At 39.9% G+C, this 26,714-nt stretch overlaps 1 protein-coding gene across 1 annotated transcript in view; it reads right to left on the reverse strand.

Annotated features, from left to right (window-relative positions):
• Nucleotides 1-3,414: 3,414 nt before the first annotated feature.
• Nucleotides 3,415-26,714, reverse strand: part of LOC124552640 (D-ribitol-5-phosphate cytidylyltransferase-like) — a 63,517-nt gene continuing 40,217 nt past the window's right edge. The window contains exons 7-8 of the mRNA XM_047126968.1: nt 21,195-21,460; nt 3,415-3,528 (exon numbers count right to left, since the gene is read on the reverse strand). Coding sequence (XP_046982924.1) covers nt 21,224-21,460 — 237 coding nt within the window. The 3' untranslated portion in view covers nt 3,415-3,528; nt 21,195-21,223. The remainder of the gene's footprint in view (nt 3,529-21,194; nt 21,461-26,714) is intronic.

Genomic DNA, 26,714 nt, shown 5'->3' on the forward strand with positions numbered 1-26,714 from the left:
ATCATAACCTTTTCAAAAAGAGAGATTTAACACTGAAGATCAAGCTTTCTTGCACCAAATTGTCACTACTGATGATATGTGGCTTACATGCTTTGAGCACGAGTCGGATGAGTGGCGAGTACAAGACTTCCCTGTGGCCCAAAAAATTCCGTCAAACTCTAAGGTCCAGCAGTTATTAGAGTCCAACATTTCCGCCGAGGTCAGGTTACTCATTCACCACGACAATGTTTGCCCATCCATACAGTGCCAAAGTTATAACTCAAAAGCTGTGCCAATACAGGTAGAAAGTGTTACCTCCAGCTTCTGACATTAGCCCACTGTCTTTGACTAATTCCCAAAGTTTAAGCAATTTTGCATTCATCTCTATGAGAGCTTGGTGCATCTGCTACATGGGCCATTAGTCATCTGAACGAAGTCTGCGTGTCAGATCAAACTGTAAAACTTTCCCAACACTGGGACATGTCGCTTAGAAGCACGAAGACTATATTGGGGCACTGTAAAGCAGCAATGTCAAAAAAACTTTACACAGAAATGTATTTAAAAAACTGCCATGTTTAAGAAATAACCCTCGTAAAGTGTTCATGACTGATCCACCTTTTATTTCATGCTTCAAAGCTTTCATTTTAAAATCTTTAGGAACTCACTGGGACAATTTTCTAAGTAATATTCATTTTCTCTGACAAGCTGGTATAGAAGCTAAGTTGTTATTTCCTTGCGAGTGGAGTTGGAGCCAGATGTCCAAGAGCAACTTGTGCTTCTTTACTTCTTGCAATGGCAGTCAGTGTGTGTGCACTAATGACGAAATACTTCAGTGTGGTAGTTTGAATGATGCATACACAGAAACAGTGTGAACCATTCTAGTGGAGAACTGCAAGTTCAGCAATGATCGAAAGGGTGGCACTCGAAATATCAACTCGAATGGGTAGACATGATAACTCCTATTCTTCTGTTCCTGTCTCCTCCCAATGAAGGAACTACTGCTTCAAAAAACTAGGATAGAGTTGCATATTTTATATGTGCCTATCAGCAATTTTCCATTTGATACTGGGATACCAACCAACACATAAAGTAAATGAAAATTTCACTGCAGGTTTCCAACATTCAATGCCTGCCACATCAAGTGAACTCTCCTGACTCATTATCATTTTAGAACTTCTAACAGAGGACCACTGTTTATTTATGTGTGGCACTTGTAATGCAAAGTTGCATTATTCCCGAAAATTGACATGTGATATTGTAGTAAGTTGTTGTGCTGGGTCACAAAAATAACACAGGAATCTTCATGTCTTTCAGTGTTTCTTATAGTTTGTAGTCTTCAATTACCTGCCTCAATCTACAAAAATATATCTGTCTTCCCAAGCACTGCAGTTTTCGAGTCAAAATCCTAGTGACTGTAGGGAATGGAGAACAGAAACAATGGCCCACCTCATAAAGCCACCTCCTGTTAAGTTAAATTTCCAACAAAATACATTTTTTTTGTGCAAAGTTCAGTTTTCAGCAACTTCCACTTTCTTAATTAACATAACTACAGACACAGAACTATATTACTAGCACTAAATGGAGAAATTTCTTTTATCTAGATGTCAGTAGTGCTGACTAAATATTATAATTATCAGTCTAACATATTTAAAAATATACAACAATTTTTAAAAGACAAACAAGACATTTGTAAAAGTGACACTGAAATCAAGGGACGGGACTGTTACACGTGTAAGAGGAACAAATCACAGTACATATTCTTGCGGAATCATGTCTAGTGGCCCAGGTACCACATCTGGTTTATTTCAGAACTGGCCACTTTTCAAGTTCTGCAATCATTAACAGCTGTCCCTTCTTCATCCAACATTTTCTTTAGCTTTGAGCCACTGAAATAGCATTCAAAATCTTGCAATTTTAGCTTAGATCAGCTATAATCGAGCTTTTAACTTCATAATAAAGTAATATAATGCAGCACGAATATTAAAATTTTTAATGGAAACAGCATTCAAAATCTAGCAATTTTGGCTAGTCCAGCTGTATTCGAGCTCCTAATAATGTGGAACTTCATAAAAATTATTGCTGTGAAGAAGTTTTGTAATTAATCTTTTTAGACTACAACAATGTGTTGTACTCTCAATGGCAGGAAAATTTATCAATATTTTCTCATCACTTTATTTTGTACTGTGGTTTCCTGACCACACTGATCACCAGGAAAATCTCTAGAGTAAAATATACATGAAATATAATAATCTGAATTATATGTTGTGTGCTAAAACACTACTCTATAACACATCCAATATTTGCTGCTGGCTTCAGTGTTAAATTCCAATAATTTTAACATCAAAAAATAAAGGAAGGAAGACAAGCACATACACCGCATCTCTAAGATCTGTTGATGAATTGACTCTCATACAGTATATACAATTGTATTCAATGATTAATATAAGTAAATCGACATATAATCTCATTCCTTTCAGGAGTCACAAGAAGCTACAGAAAAATAGAACTCCATCATTTGCAGTTAGTGTAAACATTAATATAAGTGTAAACTACAAAGAAACATTAACCAACATCCATGTAAATATATGGTATTTTACCCGTTTCAAGTTTCAGTTAAACAGACTTTACATCCAGTTTACATTAATATTATACAACTACTTCGAGACACATATTCTACGTTTTTAATACACACCAATAACATTATGCAGGCATGAATTAGCAGCTACACCACCTATCTACTGAATATTACTTTATGACATTTACTACATAAACAAGACACTTATATGTCAAAATGAGACTTGCCAAAAACCTACATATACATTTACAAAGCACACACCACATTAATACTGTGGCATTCTATGACACTAACAGTCTGACAAATCAGGGGCAATTTCAGGAGGGATCCAACCCATCTCGGTTTTTTTTCCGTTTTTTCTTTCTTCCTCTCACACTACAGGCTGCCAAAAGACAAACCAAAAAAGGTCCAGTAAAAAGTAATAAGACCATTTTCTCAAACACTGATGGGACTGCACATGTATCAGGTACAACACATAATGCCTCTTCATTACTATAACATGTTAAAAAATTAAGTGAGATCCTTCAAACAGATTCATTGTTTTGGTACAACTCCAGCTACTTGTGCAGCTGGGGATACAATACAGATCTTACAAATAACAAAATTAATTTAAATGAATTAAGAAGTAATTGTCTATTAGTGCGGTCCAATATTGTATAAATGTGTATCATGAAATGCGATAATAAGTATGCTCTTAACAAAGTTTACAAAATAATATGTAGCAGCAAGTTTTTCAACTTTCGAACATCTCTGAAAGAACTAAATTCATAAGTTTTGATATTCATTAAAGCCTTTATAAGAAAAGAACAGTTGAAAATAAAATTACAAAAACAAATACAGAAAAAGTATCAGAAAGTTTGGTTTTTTTCACACGTCCTCACTATGCTGTCACGGGTCCCCCTCATTGACGTGTCCTGCACAACTTTCTCATACAGTTCACATAGACCCAATTCCTGTATCTTCTCTTTTTCTGCCTGAAAAAGAAACTTCATTTTTTAATTTCCTTCTAACTTACAGATGTCTTAGAAATATACATTTCTGTATTTGTACTTGGTTGTAGTTTTCCCACAATTATTCTTATGGATTATTGACTAACTGTCCTTCACTTTAAGGAGAGAAGCTGCCAAGGCAGTTTCAGTTTAAAATGGTGTACTACTGTGCACTAATTCTCAACTACGTGATTGTAGGAACGGGTAATAGAGCACAAAGAGTAGTTATTTCACATTGGACTGTTTGGAAATCATGATACACTTGAGACAGTGCGGAAAGCATTTCAGAAATACTCAGAACAGGGTGAAACCTGTCGCTGGGTTAATCCTGGCCCAGGTAGAAAACAAAACACAGGCTACTTAGCACAGGTAGACGCATCGGGTCTTGAATTTTGAGGTAAAGCAAACCAGCCAGTTAGTAACCAATGAGCACTCTCCGTACTGACACCTGACAATGGTAAAGAAGCAGGAAGACATCATCTACAAAACCCAAAATATAATAATGCTGAAAAATTGGAGGACTTTAGTTGCTGTAGACAGGCTTGCTGCACACTGAGCTGAGCACTGTGCCATTACCATCTGATGCGTCTACCTGTGCTAAGTAGCCTGTGTTTTGTTTTCTACCTGGGCCAGGATTAACCCAGCGACAGGGTTCACCCTGTTCTGAATATTTCTGAAATGCTTCCTGCACCGTCTCCTTCTGTCACTCTAAGATTTTTGGCCACTGAGACTTACGTTATTCTAGCCGCAAACACTAGTTTCTGACTTTGAAGCCTGTCTGGAAATTAACAGCCTTTACAAATCTGCACACATGTAAAGACATCTTTCCCTTCAGTAGTTTCTGATCCAATTTTGGTAACCCAATCCAATTTCAGTATAAATCAGCAGTTTAGTGTTCCTTAATAGCTGCATGTCTGCAGCACCTACTGTAATGCATATATTCTTCACCTACTAAATAAAGAAATGCACAAATCTGATTTTTAAAATGTACATTTTTTTTTTAACTTTCTGTTGGTGTTCAGATTATACAGTTCCATAATTTATGAGGGGTGAAGACCATCAGCAATGTACTAGGTTGGTGCATAAGTTCGTAGTGTTTTTGTTTGAATGTTCCCGGTTGCTATGGGTCTAAGTGTCACAAAAGTTTTGGGTCTATGGGTTCAGCAAGACAAAGTGGGACACACATATAAATAACTTGTCTAGAAAACTATCATCTGTGTGCTATGGCCTAAGAATTTTAAAGGCTACAACAAGCAAAACAACAGTACTGCAGGCATACTATGCACAGTTCCACTCATTAGTTCGATATGGGATCGTTTTCTGGGGATACTCAACTCACAGTGTAAAGGTTTTTAGAATGCAAAAAAGAGCTCTAAGAATAATTTGTGGCATTAAAAAGATGGAGTCCTGTAAATCCCATTTTACTGAGCTTGGTGTTCTAAATGTTCCAAGTTTATTCATTTATGAAACTATCTTGTTCACTAGGGACTACCTCCTGAAAACAGGCAAACTGCTACAGAACAAAAATGTACGCAACTATAGTACTAGAGGGAAATCAAATATACGTCAAAAATATCACAGAACAACCACCTATCAGAGGAGTATAATTAACATTGGTGTAATATTACACAATAAGATACCAGAGGATATAAAAAATGCTACTCATCCAATATTTAAAGCTAAACTAATGGCATTTCTAATAAAGCACTGTTTCTATTCTGTCAGAGAATTTCTGAGTACGTAACAAAATTAATTGTAACAGGTACCTATTTTTAATTTGCCTACTATTTTGCTAATACTATGTATTATTGTAACTTATCTTTGACCTGTCCAATATCAATTGTACAATTTGCCCTGTATGATAAAACTGGACCAATAACGAATCACATCAAATTTATCAATTATCATTTTTTATTTGTAGTTGCTGTTTGAGTTCACGTGTTGCCATTTGAAAACAGTGAGTGGAGCTGTGGATGCTACAAATGCCATGCCAAGTGCAGAAATCAGAACATTTCCAACACATCCTTCTGTGTGAGTACAGTAGAGAGGTGACAGCAGCAGAGGTAACCAGAAACATTTGTGCCTTGTATGGGGATAATGCCACTGCACAGAGCCCAGCAAGAGAATTGTTTTCTTGTTTTAAGGAGGCTCCTTTTTGACATTAGTACTTCTTCATGTTCAGGAAAACCTTCAGGGTTTGATGAAGATCATTTAAATAAATTAATCCACAATGATTCGTGTCAGTACACTCAAGAACTGGCACATGTGATGAACCGTGATCATTCCACCATTCTGCAACACTTGGATGCGACAGTTAAGGTTCAAAAATCAGATGTATTGGTGCCGCGTGCTCTAAGCCAAAATCCAAAAACAATCGGCAGGTGGCCATATGTGCATCTCTGCTTCCTCGTCATCAACTGGCTCGTGAACAACACTGACCGTTCCTACCCTGTATCATCACTGGTAATGATAAATATTGTCTTTATGCTAAAGTAAGGTAAAAGAAAGGAATGGTTGAACCCCAACAAAGTAGCAACTTCCCATGCAAAAACTGTGCATATCCGCAAGAGACAATGTCTTGCATCTGGCAGAACAGCAATGGTGTGGCGTACTATCAATTGCTTCCCTGAGGTGTAACCATCATTGCTGACATTTATCAACAACAACTGAGACATCTTGTAGACACAATCTGAGAATAATGACCAGGAAGACCATGTGAAGTGATGCTACTCCACAATAATATCTGCCCACATTATGCTAGACTGACAAAAAGCACTGTACGAGGTGCATTCAAGTTCTAAGGCCTCCGATTTTTTTTCTAATTGACTACTCACCCGAAATGGATGAAACTGGCGTTACTTCTCGACGTAATTGCCCTGCAGACGTACACATTTTTCACAACGCTGACGCCATGATTCCATGGCAGCGGCGAAGGCTTCTTTAGGAGTCTGTTTTGACCACTGGAAAATCGCTGAGGCAATAGCAGCACGGCTGGTGAATGTGCGGCCACGGAGAGTGTCTTTCATTGTCGGAAAAAGCCAAAAGTCACTAGGAGCCAGGTCAGGTGAGTAGGGAGCACGAGGAATCACTTCAAAGTTTTTATCACGAAGAAACTGTTGCGTAACGGTAGCTCGATGTGTGGGTGCGTTGTCTTGGTGAAACAGCACACGCGCAGCCCTTCCCGGACGTTTTTGTTGCAGTGCAGGAAGGAATTTGTTCTTCAAAACATTTTCGTAGGATGCACCTGTTACCGTAGTGCCCTTTGGAACGCAATGGGTAAGGATTATGCCCTCGCTGTCCCAGAACATGGACACCATCATTTTTTCAGCACTGGCGGTTACCCGAAATGTTTTTGGTGGCGGTGAATCTGTGTGCTTCCATTGAGCTTACTGGCACTTTGTTTCTGGATTGAAAAATGGCATCCACGTCTCATCCATTGTCACAACCGCCGAAAAGAAAGTCCCAATCATGCTGTCGTTGCACGTCAACATTGCTTGGCAATATGCCACACGGGCAGCCGTGTGGTCATCCGTCAGCATTCGTGGCACCCATCTGGATGACACTTTTCGCATTTTCAGGTCGTCACACAGGATTGTGTGCACAGAACCCACAGAAATGCCAACTCTGGAGGCGATCTGTTCAACAGTCATTTGGCGATCCCCCAAAACAATTCTCTCCACTTTCTCGATTGTGTCGTCAGACCGGCTTGTGCGAGCCCGAGGTTGTTTCGGTTTGTTGTCACACGATGTTCTGCCTTCATTAAACTGTCGCACCCACGAACGCACTTTCGACACATCCATAACTCCATCACCACATGTCTCCTTCAACTGTCGATGAATTTCAATTGGTTTCACACCACGCAAATTCAGAAAACGAATGATTGCACGCTGTTCGCGTAAGGAAAACGGCGCCATTTTAAGTATTTAAAACAGTTCTCATTCTCGCCGCTGGCGGTAAAATTCCATCTGCCGTACGGTGCTGCCATCTCTGGGACGCATTGACAATGAATGCGGCCTCATTTTAAAACAATGCGCATGTTTCTATCTCTTTCCAGTCCGGAGAAAAAAAATCGGAGCCCTTAGAACTTGAATGCACCTCGTAAAGGCGATAGGTTGTGAAGTCATTAGTCACCCACCTTATTCACCTGATCTTGCGCCCTCAGAGTTTCACCTTTCTGCTTTCTTTCGAACAATCTTCAAGGAACTCCCTTTCCAGATCGAAATGCACTCTGAACATAGCTTGATGAGTTCTTCACCTCAAGACCACATGATTTCTACACTTGCAGAATCAAAAAGTTACCCCAGCATTGGCAGAGAGTTGTTAATTGTGAAGGAGAATATATTATTGATGACTAATTTCTTTTTAGTGTTTATTAAACATGCAGAACAATGATACACATTCATGCACCAACCCAATAGTTTTTTCTTTGCAATGTTTATGAAGTCAAAGGCATCCTGTTACTTTATACAGTGAACAAAATACAGTGACTGTCTGTGACATTGCTCTCATTTCTTGTGAACCACATAAAAAACTTTCTAACTTAATTTTTATTGTATCATGAGACGTATTTGCTAGTTTTGTGAATGATTTTTCTGTAATATGTACACTATGTAAACAGCACATATATTGCACAGTTGAAAGCATGCAGATGCTGAGAAATTTTCCAACACGTTTCTTAATTCTCCAGTAAAGTTTTGTCTGTAGTGGGCTAAATCAAACAAGTCATAAGACTGATGTAAAAAATGTAGGACATACTTCTCTGTCAGTAATGTTTTGTAACTTTAGTGTAACTTTCAAAAGTGAGCACACATAATCATAGATGTTCATCTTCTCCTGTGTGTTTTATGATACAGTGATTTGTCCACAGGCAGCCACAAACTAAAAGATGTGTGCGGGTCTGAACAGTTTATCTGGAATGATACATTTCATGTGCAACTGTACAATAAAATCATCAAGGGCATGGAAATCAAGGTCTATGAATATTTTTGGATGGTATTTGAATAATTCCAATAAATATATGACAATTTATTATTTTGCAATATTTAACACAATGTTTGCTGTACTTTTAGTTTAGTGTAATTCTCAAACGAAACAGACCCCACAGCACTTTGAACCTCCAATTTGTGTATTTATCAGCACAGTAATTATCTGAATACATGCTTTAAAGTTTTAAACTTAGTTGTGTAAATATTTTCACATGAAGTTTGTATGTTTTCCATCCTTCCCTTTCCAGCATTTCAATGTGGCATTGCCTAATGCAAACTGGGTCAGTTTTCACCCCTGTGGTCTAGTGGTTGATTGAAATACAAGGTGTTGGAGCGACTTTAAAATTGCAATGTCTGTATCATACTGGCAAACACGAGGCATTTACTTTAGTGTAACCCTTGACTTTGCAAGCATGACTAGAAATTTTCGTGCTGTTAATTGTCTGTTCTTCCAGTAATCTGGAAACCACTGAAGCTGCACTTACTGGATATGGTATATGCTTTTAGATTACACCTTCTTAAATAGCACTGTTGTATGAGAATGTCATCATTGCTGTAATTACAAATACTTTTTATGGACAGCTTCAAAGAAATGCCACAGCTTCGCATTACTTACGTTACCTCATAATCACAGAAGTAAAGTGAAGATGAAAAATATGAAGGGAAGGCACGGCGTATATGCACACAGGAAAAAAAAATTCCAGATTTCTCAATCAAAAATGCACTTTCTCCCACATGAAAATGCTCTTCTTCAAGGTGAAAAGTACACTTTTTCCATGATAAGTGACAATATACTTTACCTTGGAGCTGTAAAAATATCAATCCTTTGAATGGTAAAGGTTTTATACAGCAGTGTGGAATTTCAGAGAATGAAAAATCTCAGGGGGGAAAAAAGTTTTGAAAAGATCTGTGATGTGCAGTAACATTTGCACTGCTTATTTTCATTTTATGATATGCTACATATTTTTGTATTCATATTATGAAAGTATGGATTCTGAAGTTAGGTTTCTGAAGCTTTGAAATTGAGATTGAAATGCGCTTTTGTAAGCCAGTCATAGCACATGCCACATGATCTCGCCAGCCAATGACAGCAGATATTCAGAGCATAGGACGCGTGACATAGGCAGCCAATAGCAACATCACTGTTAAGAAGTGTGAAAACACAAATAGGAAAAGTTAATGGTTTAAATTAATGTACATAGTGTAGCTATAAGAAAAGTTAAGCCTTCACATACAATATTCGTCATGAAGATTAATAAGCTACAAGAAAAACTAAGCTTTCGCATATAATATTGGTCTTTCAAGCATGTGTTAACACTTTAAGATACATCATACAAATATGTCAGTAAAATTTTAAATAATGACATTAATGTCTGGTCTTCTGGGTTCAAAATACTTGTAAGTGGCTAGTCCTCAATGTGTTAAGTTTTAAATGAGAGTCACATGCGATGTGATTTAAGAAATTCATTGCACTTTCGCACTGTAACATACTTCATCATGCGTAAAAGGAAATTTAATTTGAAACTAACGCTTTTCAAATTACCATTCACAATATTTTCCCACGACATGTTACAAATAGCTTTGTTTCAGTAGTATTCCAGAAAACATGCATTACTGTGTGTGGGCAACTACGATGACGTAGGAAGCCCATATGTTCGCGTGTGCGCGCGCTTGTGTGTGTGTGTGTGTGTGTGTGTGTGTGTGTGTGTGTGTGTGGGGGGGGGGGGGGGGGGGGGGGCCTTACATTAAATCATAAAAGAAACAGGATACTCAAAGAGCATCGGAATTTTGTACACCATAGTAAAAGGCATAATTCAGCTTAAAGTGCACATTCATATGCCCAGACTCACAATAAAGTAGGCCCCAACCTGATATTAAGATTTGAGAGTGGTTTTCGGGATGCAAACTTTCTTGGAGTACCAGTACTGTATTAGCTCATGTTTGATTCTTATATTATGGCATAATGCCATACGTGCCAGAAGATGAAAATGTGCACTTGAAATTCAGTGAGCAGTTGAAACTAGCCAGTAGCATGGAATGAAACACTTCGTTTCTAGTAAACTGGCCGCGTCTCGGGAAAAGATGTTTGTTGTTGTTGTTTGTTTGGAGGGAAGAGACCAAACAGCGAGGTCATCGGTCTCATCGGATGAGGGAAGGATGGGGAAGGAAGTCGGCCGTGCCCTTTCAAAGGTACCATCCCAGCATTTGCTTGGATCGATTTAGGAAAATCACGGAAAACCTAAATCAGGATGGCCGGACGCGGGATTGAACCGTCGTTCTCCCGAATGCGAGTCCAGTGTGATAACCACTGCGCCACCTCGCTCGGTAGGAAAAGATGAATAAAAGCCACATTTATTTAGCAAACCGACAAAAATAACTTCATTGTTCTGCAAGGCAATTGACTGCCAAAAACATGGAAACAAAACAAAAGCAGAAAAATGAAACTAATAATAGATGTTAGTCTTCTGTAATTATGTGAATGTATTTTAATTCACTCGATAGCTCCCAACCACAGATATCCGTTTTGTTTTTGGCAATCTGGCAGCTTGGGCACACCAGCAAAATTTTTCCAGATAGCACCTGGCTGCTTGTTGCTACTGCTGATACAGCTAACAGCCACACTAAAGAAGCCAGAAGCAGGTGAAGGTACTGCCCGTACTCAACGCAACTGCGCATGCGCATGGGCCTACGGGCAACTGCTCAAACGAACTTATCGTAAACAGTTGTGATGTCACACTCGTCAGCAGCAGTTTATTGTTATGAAGTATTCCATAGTCCTAAAGCCTTTGACACATTTTGCTGTTTATCAGTTCTTACCAGTCAAAATTACAAAAATTTAACTGATGTCTAAAGCAATGAAAATTCACGGTTTTCTTCTGGATGGAAAAATTTCCGGGTTTTCCCAGATTTCTGGTGCGTATACACCTTGGAAGGGGATAAATGAACAAGGCTTGAAATCTTGACAATCTGTGCTGAAGGTAGCAGAGGTGTTTCTCTGGAAAGGAAGAAACATAGAGGACTGCTATAAGAAATTAAAAATCCGAGAAACAATGGGTCACAAATTTAAACGAAGACGGCAAAGTAATGCACACAAACACAAATGAAGACAGGAACTATTCAACTGCAGATTGGTGTGTGTGTGTGTGTGTGTGTGTGTGTGTGAGAGAGAGAGAGAGAGAGAGAGAGAGAGAGAGAGAGAGAGAGTTGCATTTCCATATGTCTTCTATACTTACATAAATTACAGTCCCATGCCACACTTTCTGTCTGTATGTTAGGGCTAATCTTGGGAACTGCTTTGAAGATTTTGATCCAGTTTTGACTAATACATAAAATGATTCATAAGTAAAGTTTGTATATATAAATATTTCATGAAAATTGAGTGAACTACAATGAATGAAAGGTCCCACCGCTGTGAAAATGATGCCATTGCCACTTAGCGGTGCACCTGCTGCAATTCCAGAGAGCAAATATTGACCAAAATTCGTGTAGAGGCTGGTTGTCTATCTGTAAAGTGTGTGTCTGGAAAGTGAGAGGCTGCAGGATTAAATCCCAGGCACACCATGGATTTCTCACTCTTCCTTTTAACCCAGCATTCACTGCACAATGATGTGGAGATTCACCAGAAACTAAAACGGTTTGGATTCCATGTTGAACTGTAGGGCCCCTTTCTCTGACGGGATAAATGGTTAGGCAGACACAAGTCACTGAAGTGATGTCCAATTGAAAGACTTGCACCAGGCCACTGAACAATCCAAAATTATTATTATCAGAATCTGTCATGTATTGTCCTTCTATAAATATTGTAATTTAATGTCCTCTGCTACTTTTTACACCTGTATGTGAAGGCTAATCTCATAAAATACTGTAGAAATTTTCATACTCCCGTTGGGCTGGTGCTGGAGTCAGCAGAATGTTATCTTTTCCATCGTTAGTTACTGTTTGGAGTGACATCTTGCTGCAATGGTGGGAGCTGTGAGCTACTGCACAACCTACAGTGGCAGGAGCAGGGTCCACCGGTGATTGCCAGGTAATGAGTGGCTCTTATATCCGCTATGGGATACAAAACAGGCTGGTGACTGCCCCACTGACAAATAAGTGGTTGTGGCAGCTCGTTACCTCCGATGCCCGGCTCGCATTGTTAGGCAGGTTGCAGAAGTTATATGACAGTTATGATACTTATTTACCAACCATTGTTCTCTGAATTTTAATCTTAACTCTATGCACTGGCCCATAAACAAAATTAGAGCTATGTCAGACAAGTTTCCCCGTCCCAGAGTCTTAGTGCTATCTGTGTGAAGCTGGGATGGACCACTAGTCATCATAATAAAAAAGTGTGTATGCAGCTTTGGAATGGAAACACTTTAGGACAGCTAAGAAACCTAATAAAAAGCATAAATGGAACAATGGAAAATCCAGGATGAAATGTAACAATGCGAGAGAAAGAAAAATGCTACTCACTATATAGCGGAGGTGCTGAGTCGCGATAGGCACAATAAAAAGATTCACACAATCATAGCTTTCGGCCATTAAGGCCTTTGTCAGCAGTAGACACACACACACACACACACACACACACACACACACACACACACAGGCGCGCGCGCGCGCGCACGCACAAGCGCAACTTGCACACACATCTGCAGTCTGCGCTTGCGTGAGTGTGTGTGTGTATGTGTGTCTACTTTGACAAAGGCCTTAATGGCCGAAAGCTATGATTGTGTGAATCTTTTTATTGTGCCTATCGCGACTCAGCACCTCCGCGACTCAGCACCTCCGCTATATGGTGAGTAGCAACTTTCCTTCTCTCGTATTGTTGTAATAAAAAGCATAAATAGAATCACAAGGGGGAAAGACAGAAATAAAACTGCCCAAGAAGCACAAAGGAAGCTATTTGAACCAAATTCAGATATTAGAAAAAACGTTCTCAAAAGAGGTAAAGTATTAGAATTGAAAATGAGTAATCTGCTTCTGTGATGTAAATTCTTCAATCTCCACGAAGTCTCACATCTCTCGGCTTAGCTTCCAACATGGCAACCTGTACTAGTCCAGTGCTCTATTACAATCACATTCCCTTTGTACTCTAACATAATGTTGAGGAGAAATTTATGTAGACACATCAAAATAATTTTAAAATTAATGTTTGAGGTACAATGAGGTGACAAAAGTCGCGGAATACCTCCTAATATCATGCCGGACATCCTTCTAACCGATGCAGTGCAGCAACTCAATGTGACACAGACTCAACAAGTTGCTGGAAGTCCGCAGTAGAAGTACTGAGCCATGCTGCCCCTATAGCCGTCCATAACTCTTGACAGTGTTGCCGAAGCAAGATTCTGTGCTCAAACTGGCCTCTTGATTATGTCCCATAAACATTTGAAGGGATTCATGCTGGGTGAACTGGGTGGTCAAATTGTCTATAATGTTCTTCAAACCAGTCACGAACAATTGTGACCCGGTGACATGGCACATTGCCATCTATAAAAATTCCATCATTTGGGCATGTGAAGTTCACGAATGGCTGAAAATGGTCTCCTTGTTATGTTGTTTTCTATTAATGATTGCATTACAATTCATTTTGGTAGAAATCCAAGAAATGGTGGTAAAGTAGACAAACAGAGTTTCACTTGGTCCAAAGGAGCCAGTCCATTCCATGTAAACACAGCCCACACAATCATGGAGCCACCACCAGTGCCTTGCTGACAACTTGAGTTCATGGCTTTGTGGTGTATGTGCCACAATCAAACCCTACCATCAGCTCCTATCAACTGAAACAGGGACTCAATTGACCAAGTTACAGTTTTCCAGCCATCTGGGATCCAACCGGTACGGTCACGAGCCGAGAAGAGGCACTGTAACGATGTCGTGCTGTTAGTGAAGGTACTCACGACAGTCATTTGCTGCCATAGCCCATTAACACCAAATTTCACTGCACTGACCTGACAGATACGTTCGTTGTACATCACACGTTGATTTCTGTGGTTATTTCACACAGCGTTGCTCGTCTACTAGTGCTGACAACTCTACGTAAACACAGCTGCTCTCGGTCATTAAGCGAAGGCCATCAGCCACTGTGTTGTCCATGGTGAGAAGTAATGCCTGAAACTTGATATTCTTAGCCCACTCTCGATACTCAGAATACTGAATTCCGTAGCAATTCCAAAATGGAATGTCCCACGCATCTACCTCCAATTACCATTCCGCATTCAGAGTCTGTTAATTCCTGTCACGCAGCCATAATGGCATCAGAAACCCTTTCACATGAATCACTGGAGTACAAGCACTTGGCGGAAACCTTTTCATGTGAATCATCTGAGTATAAGCACTTGCCTGCAAAAGTCAAAGGTTCCGAGTTCGAGTCCCAGTCCGGCACACAGTTTTATTTAATCTGCAAGGAAGTTTCATTTTGGCACACGCTCCATTGCAGAGTGAAAATTTCATTCTGGAGCACGAGTACAAATGACAGCTCTGCCAAAGCACGGCCCTTTTATACCTTGCTTATGCAGTCTGTATATGCGCGTTTCATTGTCCCATGACTTCCGTCACCTCTGTGTACTTTCCACTTTCAATTAATTGACTGTCGGCTAGCCTACTTGCACAGATGCATGCCACACTAGTATTGTTTAACAGAAAATTATTATATTCACGATTTGCACCTTGGTGATGCTTATGACTACACAAAATCTTCTGCAGGAGTCATTTAGCAGGTTCAACAACCACTCAGGTGTTCCAATACAGATGACTGCAGTATTAAGCTGGACAATAAACATTTGGAAAATGTGTCATACTTTAAATATCTAGGTAGCCAAATTAGAAGTGACAACAGCCTGACAACAGAAATTGCAGCTCGTATAGCCAATGCAGCCTCAGTTTTTGGCAAACTGAATCACCGAGTACGGAAATCACATTATCTCAGACTAAAAACTAAAATTGCGGTCTACAAAGCAATTAATATTACCAACTTTACTCTATGCCTTGGAAACCTGGTGCTGTTATAAAGCTGATATTGGGAGGCTAGACACCTTTCATCTTCGCTGTCCGAGATCAATTCTCTGCATGAAATGGGAGGACTGTGTTCCAAACACAGAGATTTTGCGTCGCATGAAATTGCCTGGTACTGAAGCTCTCTTAATCAAACACCAACTGAGATGGAGTGGCCATCTCAAACGCATGGACGACAGTAGATTTGCCAAAGCAGTGGCCTACTCAGAGCTCTCGTGTGGAAAGCGGCAGCAAGGTGGCCAGCACCTGGGATATAAAGACACCATCAAACGCCACCTCACAGCCTGTGGCATTCTGAGCAAACATTGGGAGGAGCTTGCATTGCACCGATCAGAGTGGCGCTCAACTGTACACAAGAGTGTGGAACAATTCGAGCATATCCGCCTAAAGAACCTGGACGATAAACGAAAGCTCCGCAAATCTAAGCCCAAGCCTAATTACATCCATACGTATAACTCCACTGGGAAACTGTATTGCTCTTCATGCGACCGGATCTTCAAAGCAAAGCTCAGTTTTGGAAGCCACATCTGAGCCCGCCACAATATGGACTAAACGACTGACAGAGTTGCTGTCGCCAGACACGGCAAGGAGGACATCATCATCATCATCATCATCATCATCTTCTTCTTTGTCTTCTTCTTCTTCAGGATCATCATCATCATCTTCTTCTTCTTTTTCTTCTTCTTCTTCAGGATCATCATCATCATCACCATCATCATCATCATCTTCTTCTTCTTCTTCTTCTTCTTCTTCTTCTTCTTCAGGATATTTCCTTGTTACTAAGAAAAAACGATCGAAATATTAATTGGTAGCTGCTATCCTATCACTACTATACCAGCCAAATATTTCCTTCATGCTTGTTACAATTGGCATATATGAAGGTAAGCTGAAAATTACTGCCTCTGAATTTTTTTATGTGAAAACTCTTAGCGCTTTCCAAATAAAACAAACTTTATTAACAGCCTACACATTTATTTCTCATGTCTACATATTTATTTCTGGGCATAATCATTCTGGTGACAAACACATTTTTCCCAACAATATAAGGGACAGATAGATGGCTACTCACCGTAAAGATAACACATTGAATTGCAGACAGCCCCTGCCCCCCCCCCCCCCACACACACACACACTTTCATTCACACAAGCTGAGCTGCTGGAGATGTCATGTGTGTGTGTGTGTGTGTGTGTGTGTGTGTGTGTGGCATCTCGTGTGAATGAATATGTGTGTGTGTTTCCATTTCTGAAGAAGGCTTTGGCCAAAAGCTAAATGTGTAACTGTCTTTTCAATGTGCCTGTCTGCAATTCCATAGCAATTCCAAAATGAAATGTCCCATGCATCTAGCTCCAACTATCATTCCGCATTCAGAGTAGGTTAATTCCCACCGTGCAGACACAATTGCATCAGAAACCATTTTGCACGAATCACTGGAGTACAAGCACTTGTCGGCAATCTATCTTTCTCTTATACTGTTGATATTCCAACGTGGGGTTTCCATTGTCTGACATTTCTCCCAACAAGAGACCGGTTTATTGATACTGTCACTGTAGAACGTTTCACTTTGTTGAGGGAGACACAATCACACCTCTGCTTGTACTGCTTCATCACTATCAAACTGAAGTTCTCGAAGGTGTTCTTTAAGTTTTGGAAACAGATGAAGATCGGATGAGGCCAAGTCAGGACTGTACGGAGGATGACTGGCGCTGGTGAACCCGAGGCATCAGATTGTTGCAGATGTCACAGCACTAGTGTGGTCTGGCATTGTCGCGCTGAAGGACAGGGTGTACATGTGAGGATAAACTCTCAGAATTCGTGCTTTCAGTTTTCTGAGGGTCTGTTCTTCACACAATGACATAGTTACATTACACACCTCCATGTTACGCAATACAATTCGGAGCCCTCTGGCAGCAGAGTAATGTAATGTTAACATGTAATACCTCAACCGATATTGAGAACAGAATACAAGGTTCTTAATAGGCTGTGTGATCACCACAGATGGTAATGCATGCTCTGCAAAGTCCTCCAATGCTGGCCACAAAGTTAGTAAGGAATTCTTGTGCTAAAGCATTCCATTTCCTCAACTAGCATGGATGACAACTACTGGATGGTCATTGGCGCATGTGGACATGCTGCAATACATATCCCCAATGCATCCCACATCTGCTTGATGGAATTTAAGTTGGGGGAATGGGCACACCAATTCATTCGTCGAATATCCTTTCATTCCAAGAGCTCCTCCACGACCACTGTTCGATGCGCTCGTGCTTTGTCATCTACCTGGATCATGTTTGACAATGCTATACATACCCTCATACGGTGAGAGGTGGGAGCACGTAAGGCAGCCAGTGAACATTTCAAACACGTTTTAGTGGTCCATGTGTTATGTTGTGAGGAGGCATAATGTTGCATTGACATACTGATCTCCGAATCTTTGAACGCAGTACACTCACAGTTCAATATTATTGTGACAACGGATTACTTCCACATGTGCATCATGGGTCACTTTACCCTGCCATAGTTTTAATGGATGGCAATGCACGACTGCTTTAAACTGCACAGACGAAAAAGCTCTAGAACGAGAGGATATTCATCAAATGGGTGGCCTGCTCATTCTCCAACTTAAATTCCATCGAGCACATGTAGTATGTGTTGTGGAGATGTACGGCAGCATGACAACGGGCACCAATAACTGTCCAACATTTGTAACATGCTCTGCCATTTGTGGTGATCACACACCCTATTAAGAACCATGTCCCACCATTTGTAATCTCCAGGAGAAAATCATGAATTGCACTGACTTCGGTGTAATTATAGTCATCGAATGAAAGTGACCTTCCTGTTTGTGTCATTGTGTATTTCTCTTAGTTATCTTCTGTACTATATTGTAGTGGTTCTTTCTGTGATGGTCCAAGTTTTACTGAGCTATCTTATTTGGCAGTGCCGCATCATGAGAAAGTTACTTCCATCCTTAACTGCTTCACAGCAGACTACTATAACTGAGATCTATTGCTCATGTAGGGACAGTAGCTCAGTCTAATTACAGCTCACAGAGGCATTTAACCTCTGTTAATCATGCAATAATAATTCCTGACATAGTTACCTGTGCAGATGACAGGTGTCATCCACAATATAAATGGTGCATTTGGATACTTTAAATGGTGTATGTGAATGATTTAGGAGTGTTTTACTTAATTCTAAATATAATACACTTAATACACAAATACAGAACGGCACATGCTAGCTAACGAAGTGTTTTATTTAAATTTAAATATAATACACAGATACAGTAAGACATGCACTAGGTGACAAATATTTTTAGGAATTCTTCGTAAATAGCTCCAGTACATCTCTGATGGCAGGCAACTTGGCATTCTCACTGCCAACACCTCTATCGAGTGTGCTATCAAACCTCAGAGATCTCAAGTGCAAACTGAATTGGTTTTCACTCATGGATAAGTAGCACGATTCAAGTTAGTTGCCCTTTGAATTTTCCCACAACTCTGATAAACTCTTCCTTGAATGTCTCTGATACCCAGACAGACATTAAAAATCAAAGAAAGCTCTGATCTCTATAACATCTGTTCATTTAGCATTTCTTAGTTAAAAAAGTTACTACGAACTTCACTAATGTAAATATTAGTACGTGAAGCAATAATGAATATTATATTTTCATCCCAAAATAGCTTCGTTATATGTATTTCTGTCTTTCTTATACGTGCTTTGTTTCTGGGTCCAGGTAAATGTGTAATAATACTACAAGAACTTGCTCTAACATTGGCAGGATATTTACTTTTCCTCCATTTAGCTATTCCATCTTTTCTTAAAAGAAATATGTCCTTTTGAATTACTTCTTCCTGTGATTCATATTCGTCATTTTCAGGTACTTCTTGTTCTTTTCATGAATCATGACCACTTTTTTGTACACAATCCTCATTTTCTGAGTCAGCAATATCATCTCAGGATCTCCATCACTCAGCTCATGGAACCATTGTAGACATACATCAAGATCTCTGCTAAACTCTGTCCTAGCTTTTTTTTAACTTTTACATTTATTTCACAAACTAAAAGTATAGGAAATATTTACTTTTTGTAGGTAAGTATTCCATGTAAAAAGCAAATTAACTATAACTACGGGCAAGAATGTTGGATTGAATCTACAAGGGTAATCCCAAAAGTAAGGTATCCAGTTTCTTTTATAAGTACATAGACCTGTTTATTTCTACATGGTTTACAATAGTTTGGACCTTGAACATTTAGCTATTTTTCAACATACTCACAATTTCTGTCAATGCATTGTTGTAGACTCTGTGGTAGTTTTTGTATGCCCATGTCATACCAGCTCGCCGCCATGCTGTTCAGAAAGTTATGAACCTCTTCTTTCACCTCGTCGTCAGAGCTGAATCACTTTCTGGCCAAATGTTCTTTCAACTTAGGTAACAGGTGATAGTCACTGGGTGCAAAGCCAGGACTATAGGGGGGGGGGGGGGGGGTGATTATGTCCCATTGAAACTGGTGCAGGAAAGCAAAGGTTTTCCGAGTGATGTGTGGGCGAGTGTTGTCATGGAGAATGTGTATACCCTTGCTCAGCATTCCTCTTCTCTGGTTATGAATTGCCCGTTTGAGTTTTTTCAGAGTCTCACAGTACCTGTCAGCGTTAACTGTGGGCCCAGTGATTCAGCTCTGAAGACGAGGTGAAAGAAGAGGTTCATAACTTTCTAAACAGCATGGCAGCGAGCTGGTATGACATGGGCATACAAAAACTGCCACAGCTTCTACAAAAATGCATCGACCGAAATGGTGATTATGCCGAAAAATAGCTAAATGTTCAAGCTGTAAACTGATGTAAGCCACTGTAGAAATAAACATGTCTACGTACTTATAAAAAAGAGTAGGAGATCTTACTTTTGGGATTACGCTCGTAGGAAAGCAGTAGAGTGACATACACTTTGTTTGTTTCAGATTGTAGCAATAGTGCTCACATGGATGACCAGTGTCCTCCATGCTACAGTAATGTCTCAGAAACAATGCAACCCTGCATAACGGAAAGCCAATGATGGCTGATGCTAACAGATGGAGAGTTAACAGAAAGATCCCAAAAAATGACGTGAATTAAATCCAATCCAATCATTCACAATACACTGGGAAAATCATGTGGATGATGAGTGTCATCTGCACAAGCCATGGAGGATTAAGTAGTCATTCTTCCCATGCTTCATACCCAAATGGATTGAGTAGAAGAGAAATAACCCTCTGTCATGCACTTCACAATGGTTTGCAGATTACGTATGTAAATGTAGATATAGAGATTGGACCAACAACCTCATGATTACAAGTTCAAAAATCTATACAGCTAGGGATCGCTTTACCAAAGGGGTCAATATTTCTTTCTTCTCTTCTCTCTCTCTTTTTTTTTTTTTTTTTACTTAAAAGCTCTCAAAAATCATTTAAAACAATCAGTTTTACCAAATGTTTTTGAGAAGTGCATCATACTGTTTTAACAGATGGGAGGGCATTAACCTTTAAATCCTACAATCATGGGGAAAACTGAGGACAGGTAGTCCATAATGTTGCTTTGTCATATTTCGAATGATCAGTGATATATAAAAGACAAGATATGCACACAAGAATACACTTTCATAGAGTGACAACAGCTTCCCTCCACTTACCTGTTCCTCCTCTCTATCCCGACTGACACTCAGAGAAACAGCGTCTGCCCCGAGAATGCGCGCGGGTCATCAGAGAGGACGAGGGCAGAGACAAGACGCGCGAGCCCGCGCTCCTCGCCGGCAGAGAGCCAGTGCACCACGACGACCGCCTTGCGCAACTTCTCGTGGTGGCGCGCCATGTGGCGGCCAGAGCGGTGCAGCTCCAGTGCCGACACACCGCGCATGCCGTCCCCCTCCGGGTGCTCGATCACGTGCACGATGACACCCTGCCGACAGAAGTGTACCACTTACTGCCGCCTTGACCTACGTGACAACTCATTTTCGTATCAGTTACCGAATGGAGGAATCAGCAAACAACTGCGTGTGGTATGTAATCTGGAATGATGGCCAGCTGTAGGCATACAAGTAATTTAAACTGCCTCAAAAGCAAGTGTGCTAGTTGTAATATTATCAGGAGTATCACAGGGTTCTACTTTGTGAGGTATCGGATTGTTCACTTATTTTGATTATTTTGATGCCACAGTATCAGTCAGTACCTTTTGCAATTTTTGCATCCTATGCCATCCGTTTGTAAGCAAACAATTTAATTTTAGGTTGTTCATTTATATTTTCTAGAGGCAAAGTTTTACACAGTTTAAATGTGCTGTTCTGTTAGATTGGATGTATTTTTTCTGTAACATTATTTATTTATTGTTTTATAATTGTACAGGGTGGTGAAAGGGATGTAGGCAGAAATGGAGATGTGATTGTCAGGAGTGACTGAGAGTCATAAGTTCTAATAAACTGTATGCGATTATTGCAGTTTTGGCTTTACATTAGGACCGTTAGGAATGGATGTAGTTATACCCAGTCACATGGGTGACAGCGGTGAGAGGAAAAAAAAAAAAACAACAACAACAATATGTCTGGGGCAAATGCTGAATAATAGAGAGAAGCAGAGGTAAGTTGCAAGAGTGGGGGCCAGATGGTTTAAGCTATCTCCTCTGTAGGAGGTGGTAATTACCAGATAGTGTAATTCTGAAGTCTGTCTCTGTAGAGAGACATGGGAGGCACTCACGTGGCCTCTCTCTCAAGCCTCCTAATTCAATATTCAAAGAACGCTGCACTTAGTACAGGCTCTGTACTGTTTTTGCACTTTGATCCATCAATTCCAGCACTCATATGGTGGCATGTGTAACTAGTGATAAAAACTGGAAGACAATAAAAATTATTAACTTGCAGGGGCCCACATTGTAACTAACAACTGAGGTTGTACATCATTTGGAAAGTTTTAAACTAGGTATACTAAAGGTCACACTGTGTCTCTGTAAATCAAATGAGTTTGAGTACAAATAATAATATTAATAACTCTGATATGAATTCTGTAGGTAGCACCTACATTAGCCCTCATTATGAGGGGCACTCTGTCTGAACAGACCTCGGATGGCACAATGGTACTGCCCAACTGCCATGTCACCCTCACCTGATGAATGCAGATATTGAGAGGGGGTATGTGGTCAGCACACCGCTCTCCCGGCTGTTTTCAGTTTTCGTGACCCGACCCACTATTGCTCTTTCAAGTAGCTCCTCAACTGGTCTCACAGGGGCTGAGTGTACCCTGCTTGCCAACAGCACTCGGCAGATCTGGACAGTCACCGTCACCCATCCGAGTACTATCTGAGCCCAACAGTGCTTAACTTCAATGATCTGACGGGAACCGGTTTTGCCACTAGCAGCGAGGCCACTGGCTTATGCATGCTTCTAAAGGCTTGCTTTTGTCCCCTAGCCAATCCTGCTTAGACATTTTGCACTTTCTGTCATCTCATTTTTTTGTCATCTGTAATCCGTTTTGCCTGCTTCATTTGCTACATTTTTATATTTTCGCCTATCATAAGTTAGATTCAATATGTTGGGTGTTGTCCAATGATTTCTACTGGAACTAGTCTTTTTGAATATCTGATCCTCTGCTGCCTTCTCTATTTCATCTCTAAAAGCTGCCCACTCATCTTCAACTGCATTGCTTTCCCCATGTTTCAGTCCAACATTGCCAAATGCTTGCTCTGAAACTCTCAGTAGCTTCTGATTCCTTAAGTTTATCCACAGTCTGTCTCCTTCATTTCTGTCCTTTTTGCAATTTCTTCACTCTTAGTCTGCAGTTTGTAACCAATAAATTATGGTCAGAGTATACATCTATCCCTGGAAATGTCTTACTGTTTTAAAACCTGGTTTTGAAATCCCTGTCTTACCATTATATTGTCAATCTGAAACCTGACAGTGAACCATGCCTCTTTCACACATACAACCTTATTTCATGGTTTTTAAACCAAATGTTTACAATGATTAAATTTTGCTCTGTGCAAAATTATACCAGGTGGCTTCCCCTTTCACCCCCCTCTCCCAATGTTCTCCCACAACATTTCCTCCTCTTCCACCTACTACTACCAAATTCCAGTCTTCCACCACTATTAAATTTTCATCTCTTTTATCAATTTGAATTATTTCTCATCACACATTTTTTCAGCCTCTTCATCATCTGCAGAGCCAGTAGGTTACAACATGTACTACTGTGGTAGGTGTTTGCTTCCTGTCTACCTCTGTTAAGATAATGTATTCATTTATTCAGCGTAGCTTACCAGGACTCCTACTTTCTTATCCATTGTTAGACCTACTCCTGTATCACCTCTGTCTCTTTTAGTATTCATAGCCTCATTCACCTGAAGGGAGATACTTTTCTTCCTGCCACTATACTTCACTAATTTCCTCTATACCTAATTCTTCAAGCTACCTACACAACTAAGTTATCTAACATTCCACACTTTGATCTGTAGATCATCTGTTTTGTTTCTCCTGATCACATCATCTCCCTCAGTGTTCGTTGCCTGGAGATCCAAATGAGGACCAATTTACCTCTGGAATGTTTTACTCAAGAGGATGCCTGCATCATTATGCCATAAATTAGAGCTGTATATCCTTAGGAAATATAATGGCTGTGTTGCACTGTGGTTGAATCTATGGCACAGCTATGTGTCGCATAGAGGCCTGCGAGCCATTCCACCGTGGCAAGGTCCATGTTGTATTCTAATGGCCCTGGAGACAGTATTAGTAGTAACCTCAGTCTCTATCAGTTGATGCAGTTATCCATAATAATGAAGCCCCATAAATAACAAATCTGCATAAATATTCAGTCACGGTGTGATAAAATTTCAAAGTGGTGCATAGATTGGCAACTTGCTTTTAATGTTTGAAAATTTAAAATCATCACTTCAAGAAAATTAAATAATATGTTACAATATAACTGCAATATCAATGAGTCACAAATTTGATTTGGCCAACTTGTACAAATCGTTGGGTGTAACAATTTCTACAAATATGAAACCTAATGATCACGTAGCCTCAATCAAAGGTAAGGTAGGTGGCAGACATTGGTTCAATGACAGGATAGTATGAAAATGCAGTCTACAAGGGAGACCACTTACAAATCAATTACACTACCCATCATAGAGTATTGCTCAGGTGAGTGGGACCCATACCAAATAGGGCTAATAGGAAATATTGGATGCATGTAAAGAAAGCAAGCACAAATGGTCACATGTTTATCTGCCTCACTGAAGATCACCGAGGGGATGGTAAAAAAACTGAAATGGCAGACACTAGAAAATGGATGCAAATTGTTTAAAAATACTTCAAAATTAATTTGTTGTCTGTGAATTCCTTGGCATCACCTATATTAGGTATAGATCTACTACCCAAAAGTGACATGAAAATTTGTGCTGGACTTGGGACTCAAACTTGGATTTCCTCTTGCCGTGAGCGGTCACCTTAACCACTTCAGCTATTTGTGCACGCTCTCTGGACTGACACAAACTTCAGTATATCACACTATCTATGTGGCCACTTATTTCATCACCAAATGCTCCCACCATTACGTGGATTCCCGCAGCAGGGAGAACGAGATGATGAGGAGTTGAGACCAATTTTACTATTGAGTCCATGTAATGTTGTGAGCATTAGGTGATGAAATTAGTGGAGTACAATGGAGGATGTAGACAGTGTGACATATGGAAGTCTGAGTCAGTCTGGGGAGCATGCATGGATAGCCAAAGTAGTTAAAGAGACCACTCATGATACACGGGATATTTGGGTTCAAGTGCTGGTCAAGTACAAATTTTAATACGTCACTACTGAGTATTAAATCTACACCTGATACAACTTATATCAAAGAATTAGCAGTCAGCCAATTAATTTTGAAGTATTTAGTACAGCTGTGGATTGTCAACAGTGGCTGTTCTTTCAGACATCCCATCAAAGCCCACTTGCAAAGTTTCACAATTGAGCTTTAAGTGAGGAATCTATGAATATAGTACAACTGCCTAAGTTCTGATGCCATAAGAATGGCACCTGTTACAACACACGCAGATGTGTTTAAGCTACTCTTAATCCCGTATTCCATAAGTAACTGGGATAGGAAAGATCCCTCGTATCTCATGGACTTCACAGTGGTTTGCAGAGCACAGATGTAGATTTCATCAACACTGTGTTTGAGAATTTATGTGGGTTTTGGTCAGCTTATCAAAGTGTCAGAAATGGAATCTTTTCAAGGGCAGACATGTATCATCAGTGTATTGGAGAACACCGTGACAATATTTAGTGGGCAGGATGCATTTCAGTCAGTTACTTTTGAACATCAATGACCATTAAGTGATATGTAGTAATTTGCAGGAATATAATTTCCTTTCTGAAGGTGAATTTATTAATGGCGAAACTTGTAGAATTTAGCATTTGCAACCACTGTAAGACTCAATCCAAGTGGCTAATCTGATTGAAAACCACTGTTTAAACCGAATAATAGTGAATAATACACGTGCCTCAGAAACAGGACTGTCTTAACTGGAACAGAACTCAGAAAAGAAAACCGGACTTAAGAATTGGAACATGGAATGTAAGATGTTTGTTCAGGCCGGGAAGCATGCAAACTCTAGTCAGCCAACTGGCAAAACACACACTACAATTTGTGGCACTGCAGGAAATCAGATGGCCAGGAACAGGGTCTGTAAGAACAAGTACAGGAAGTATTCTACATGGAGATTGTGGTGACCACCAAGAATTTGGAACAGGCTTTTATGTCAGTAGCACAGTGCTAAACTTGGTAAAAGAATTCAAATCCATAAATAACAGAATTTCATACATAACAATTGGTGGACAAAGCATAGATAAGATCTTTCTTAATGCACATGCTCCTTGTGAAGACAAAGATGAACTCATGAAAGAAGAATTCTATAGTCAACTGCATGTCACGTATGACTCACTGGCAAACCATAGTATGGGGACTTCAACACTATGGTAGGAAGAGAGACAACTTACAGGCCTGTCATTGAAAATGCCAGTTTACATAAAAAAAGTAATGACAATGGTAGCCGTTTGATTACATTTGCTACAGATCACAACTTATGCATATCTAGTACCATGTTCCCCCATAAAAATATTCGTAAGGGGACATGGATATCACCTGATGGCCACACTGTGAACCAGACAGATCACGTA

The sequence above is a fragment of the Schistocerca americana genome, chromosome 10 (genome assembly GCF_021461395.2).
Source record: "Schistocerca americana isolate TAMUIC-IGC-003095 chromosome 10, iqSchAmer2.1, whole genome shotgun sequence".
In the NCBI taxonomy this organism is placed as follows: domain Eukaryota; kingdom Metazoa; phylum Arthropoda; class Insecta; order Orthoptera; family Acrididae; genus Schistocerca; species Schistocerca americana.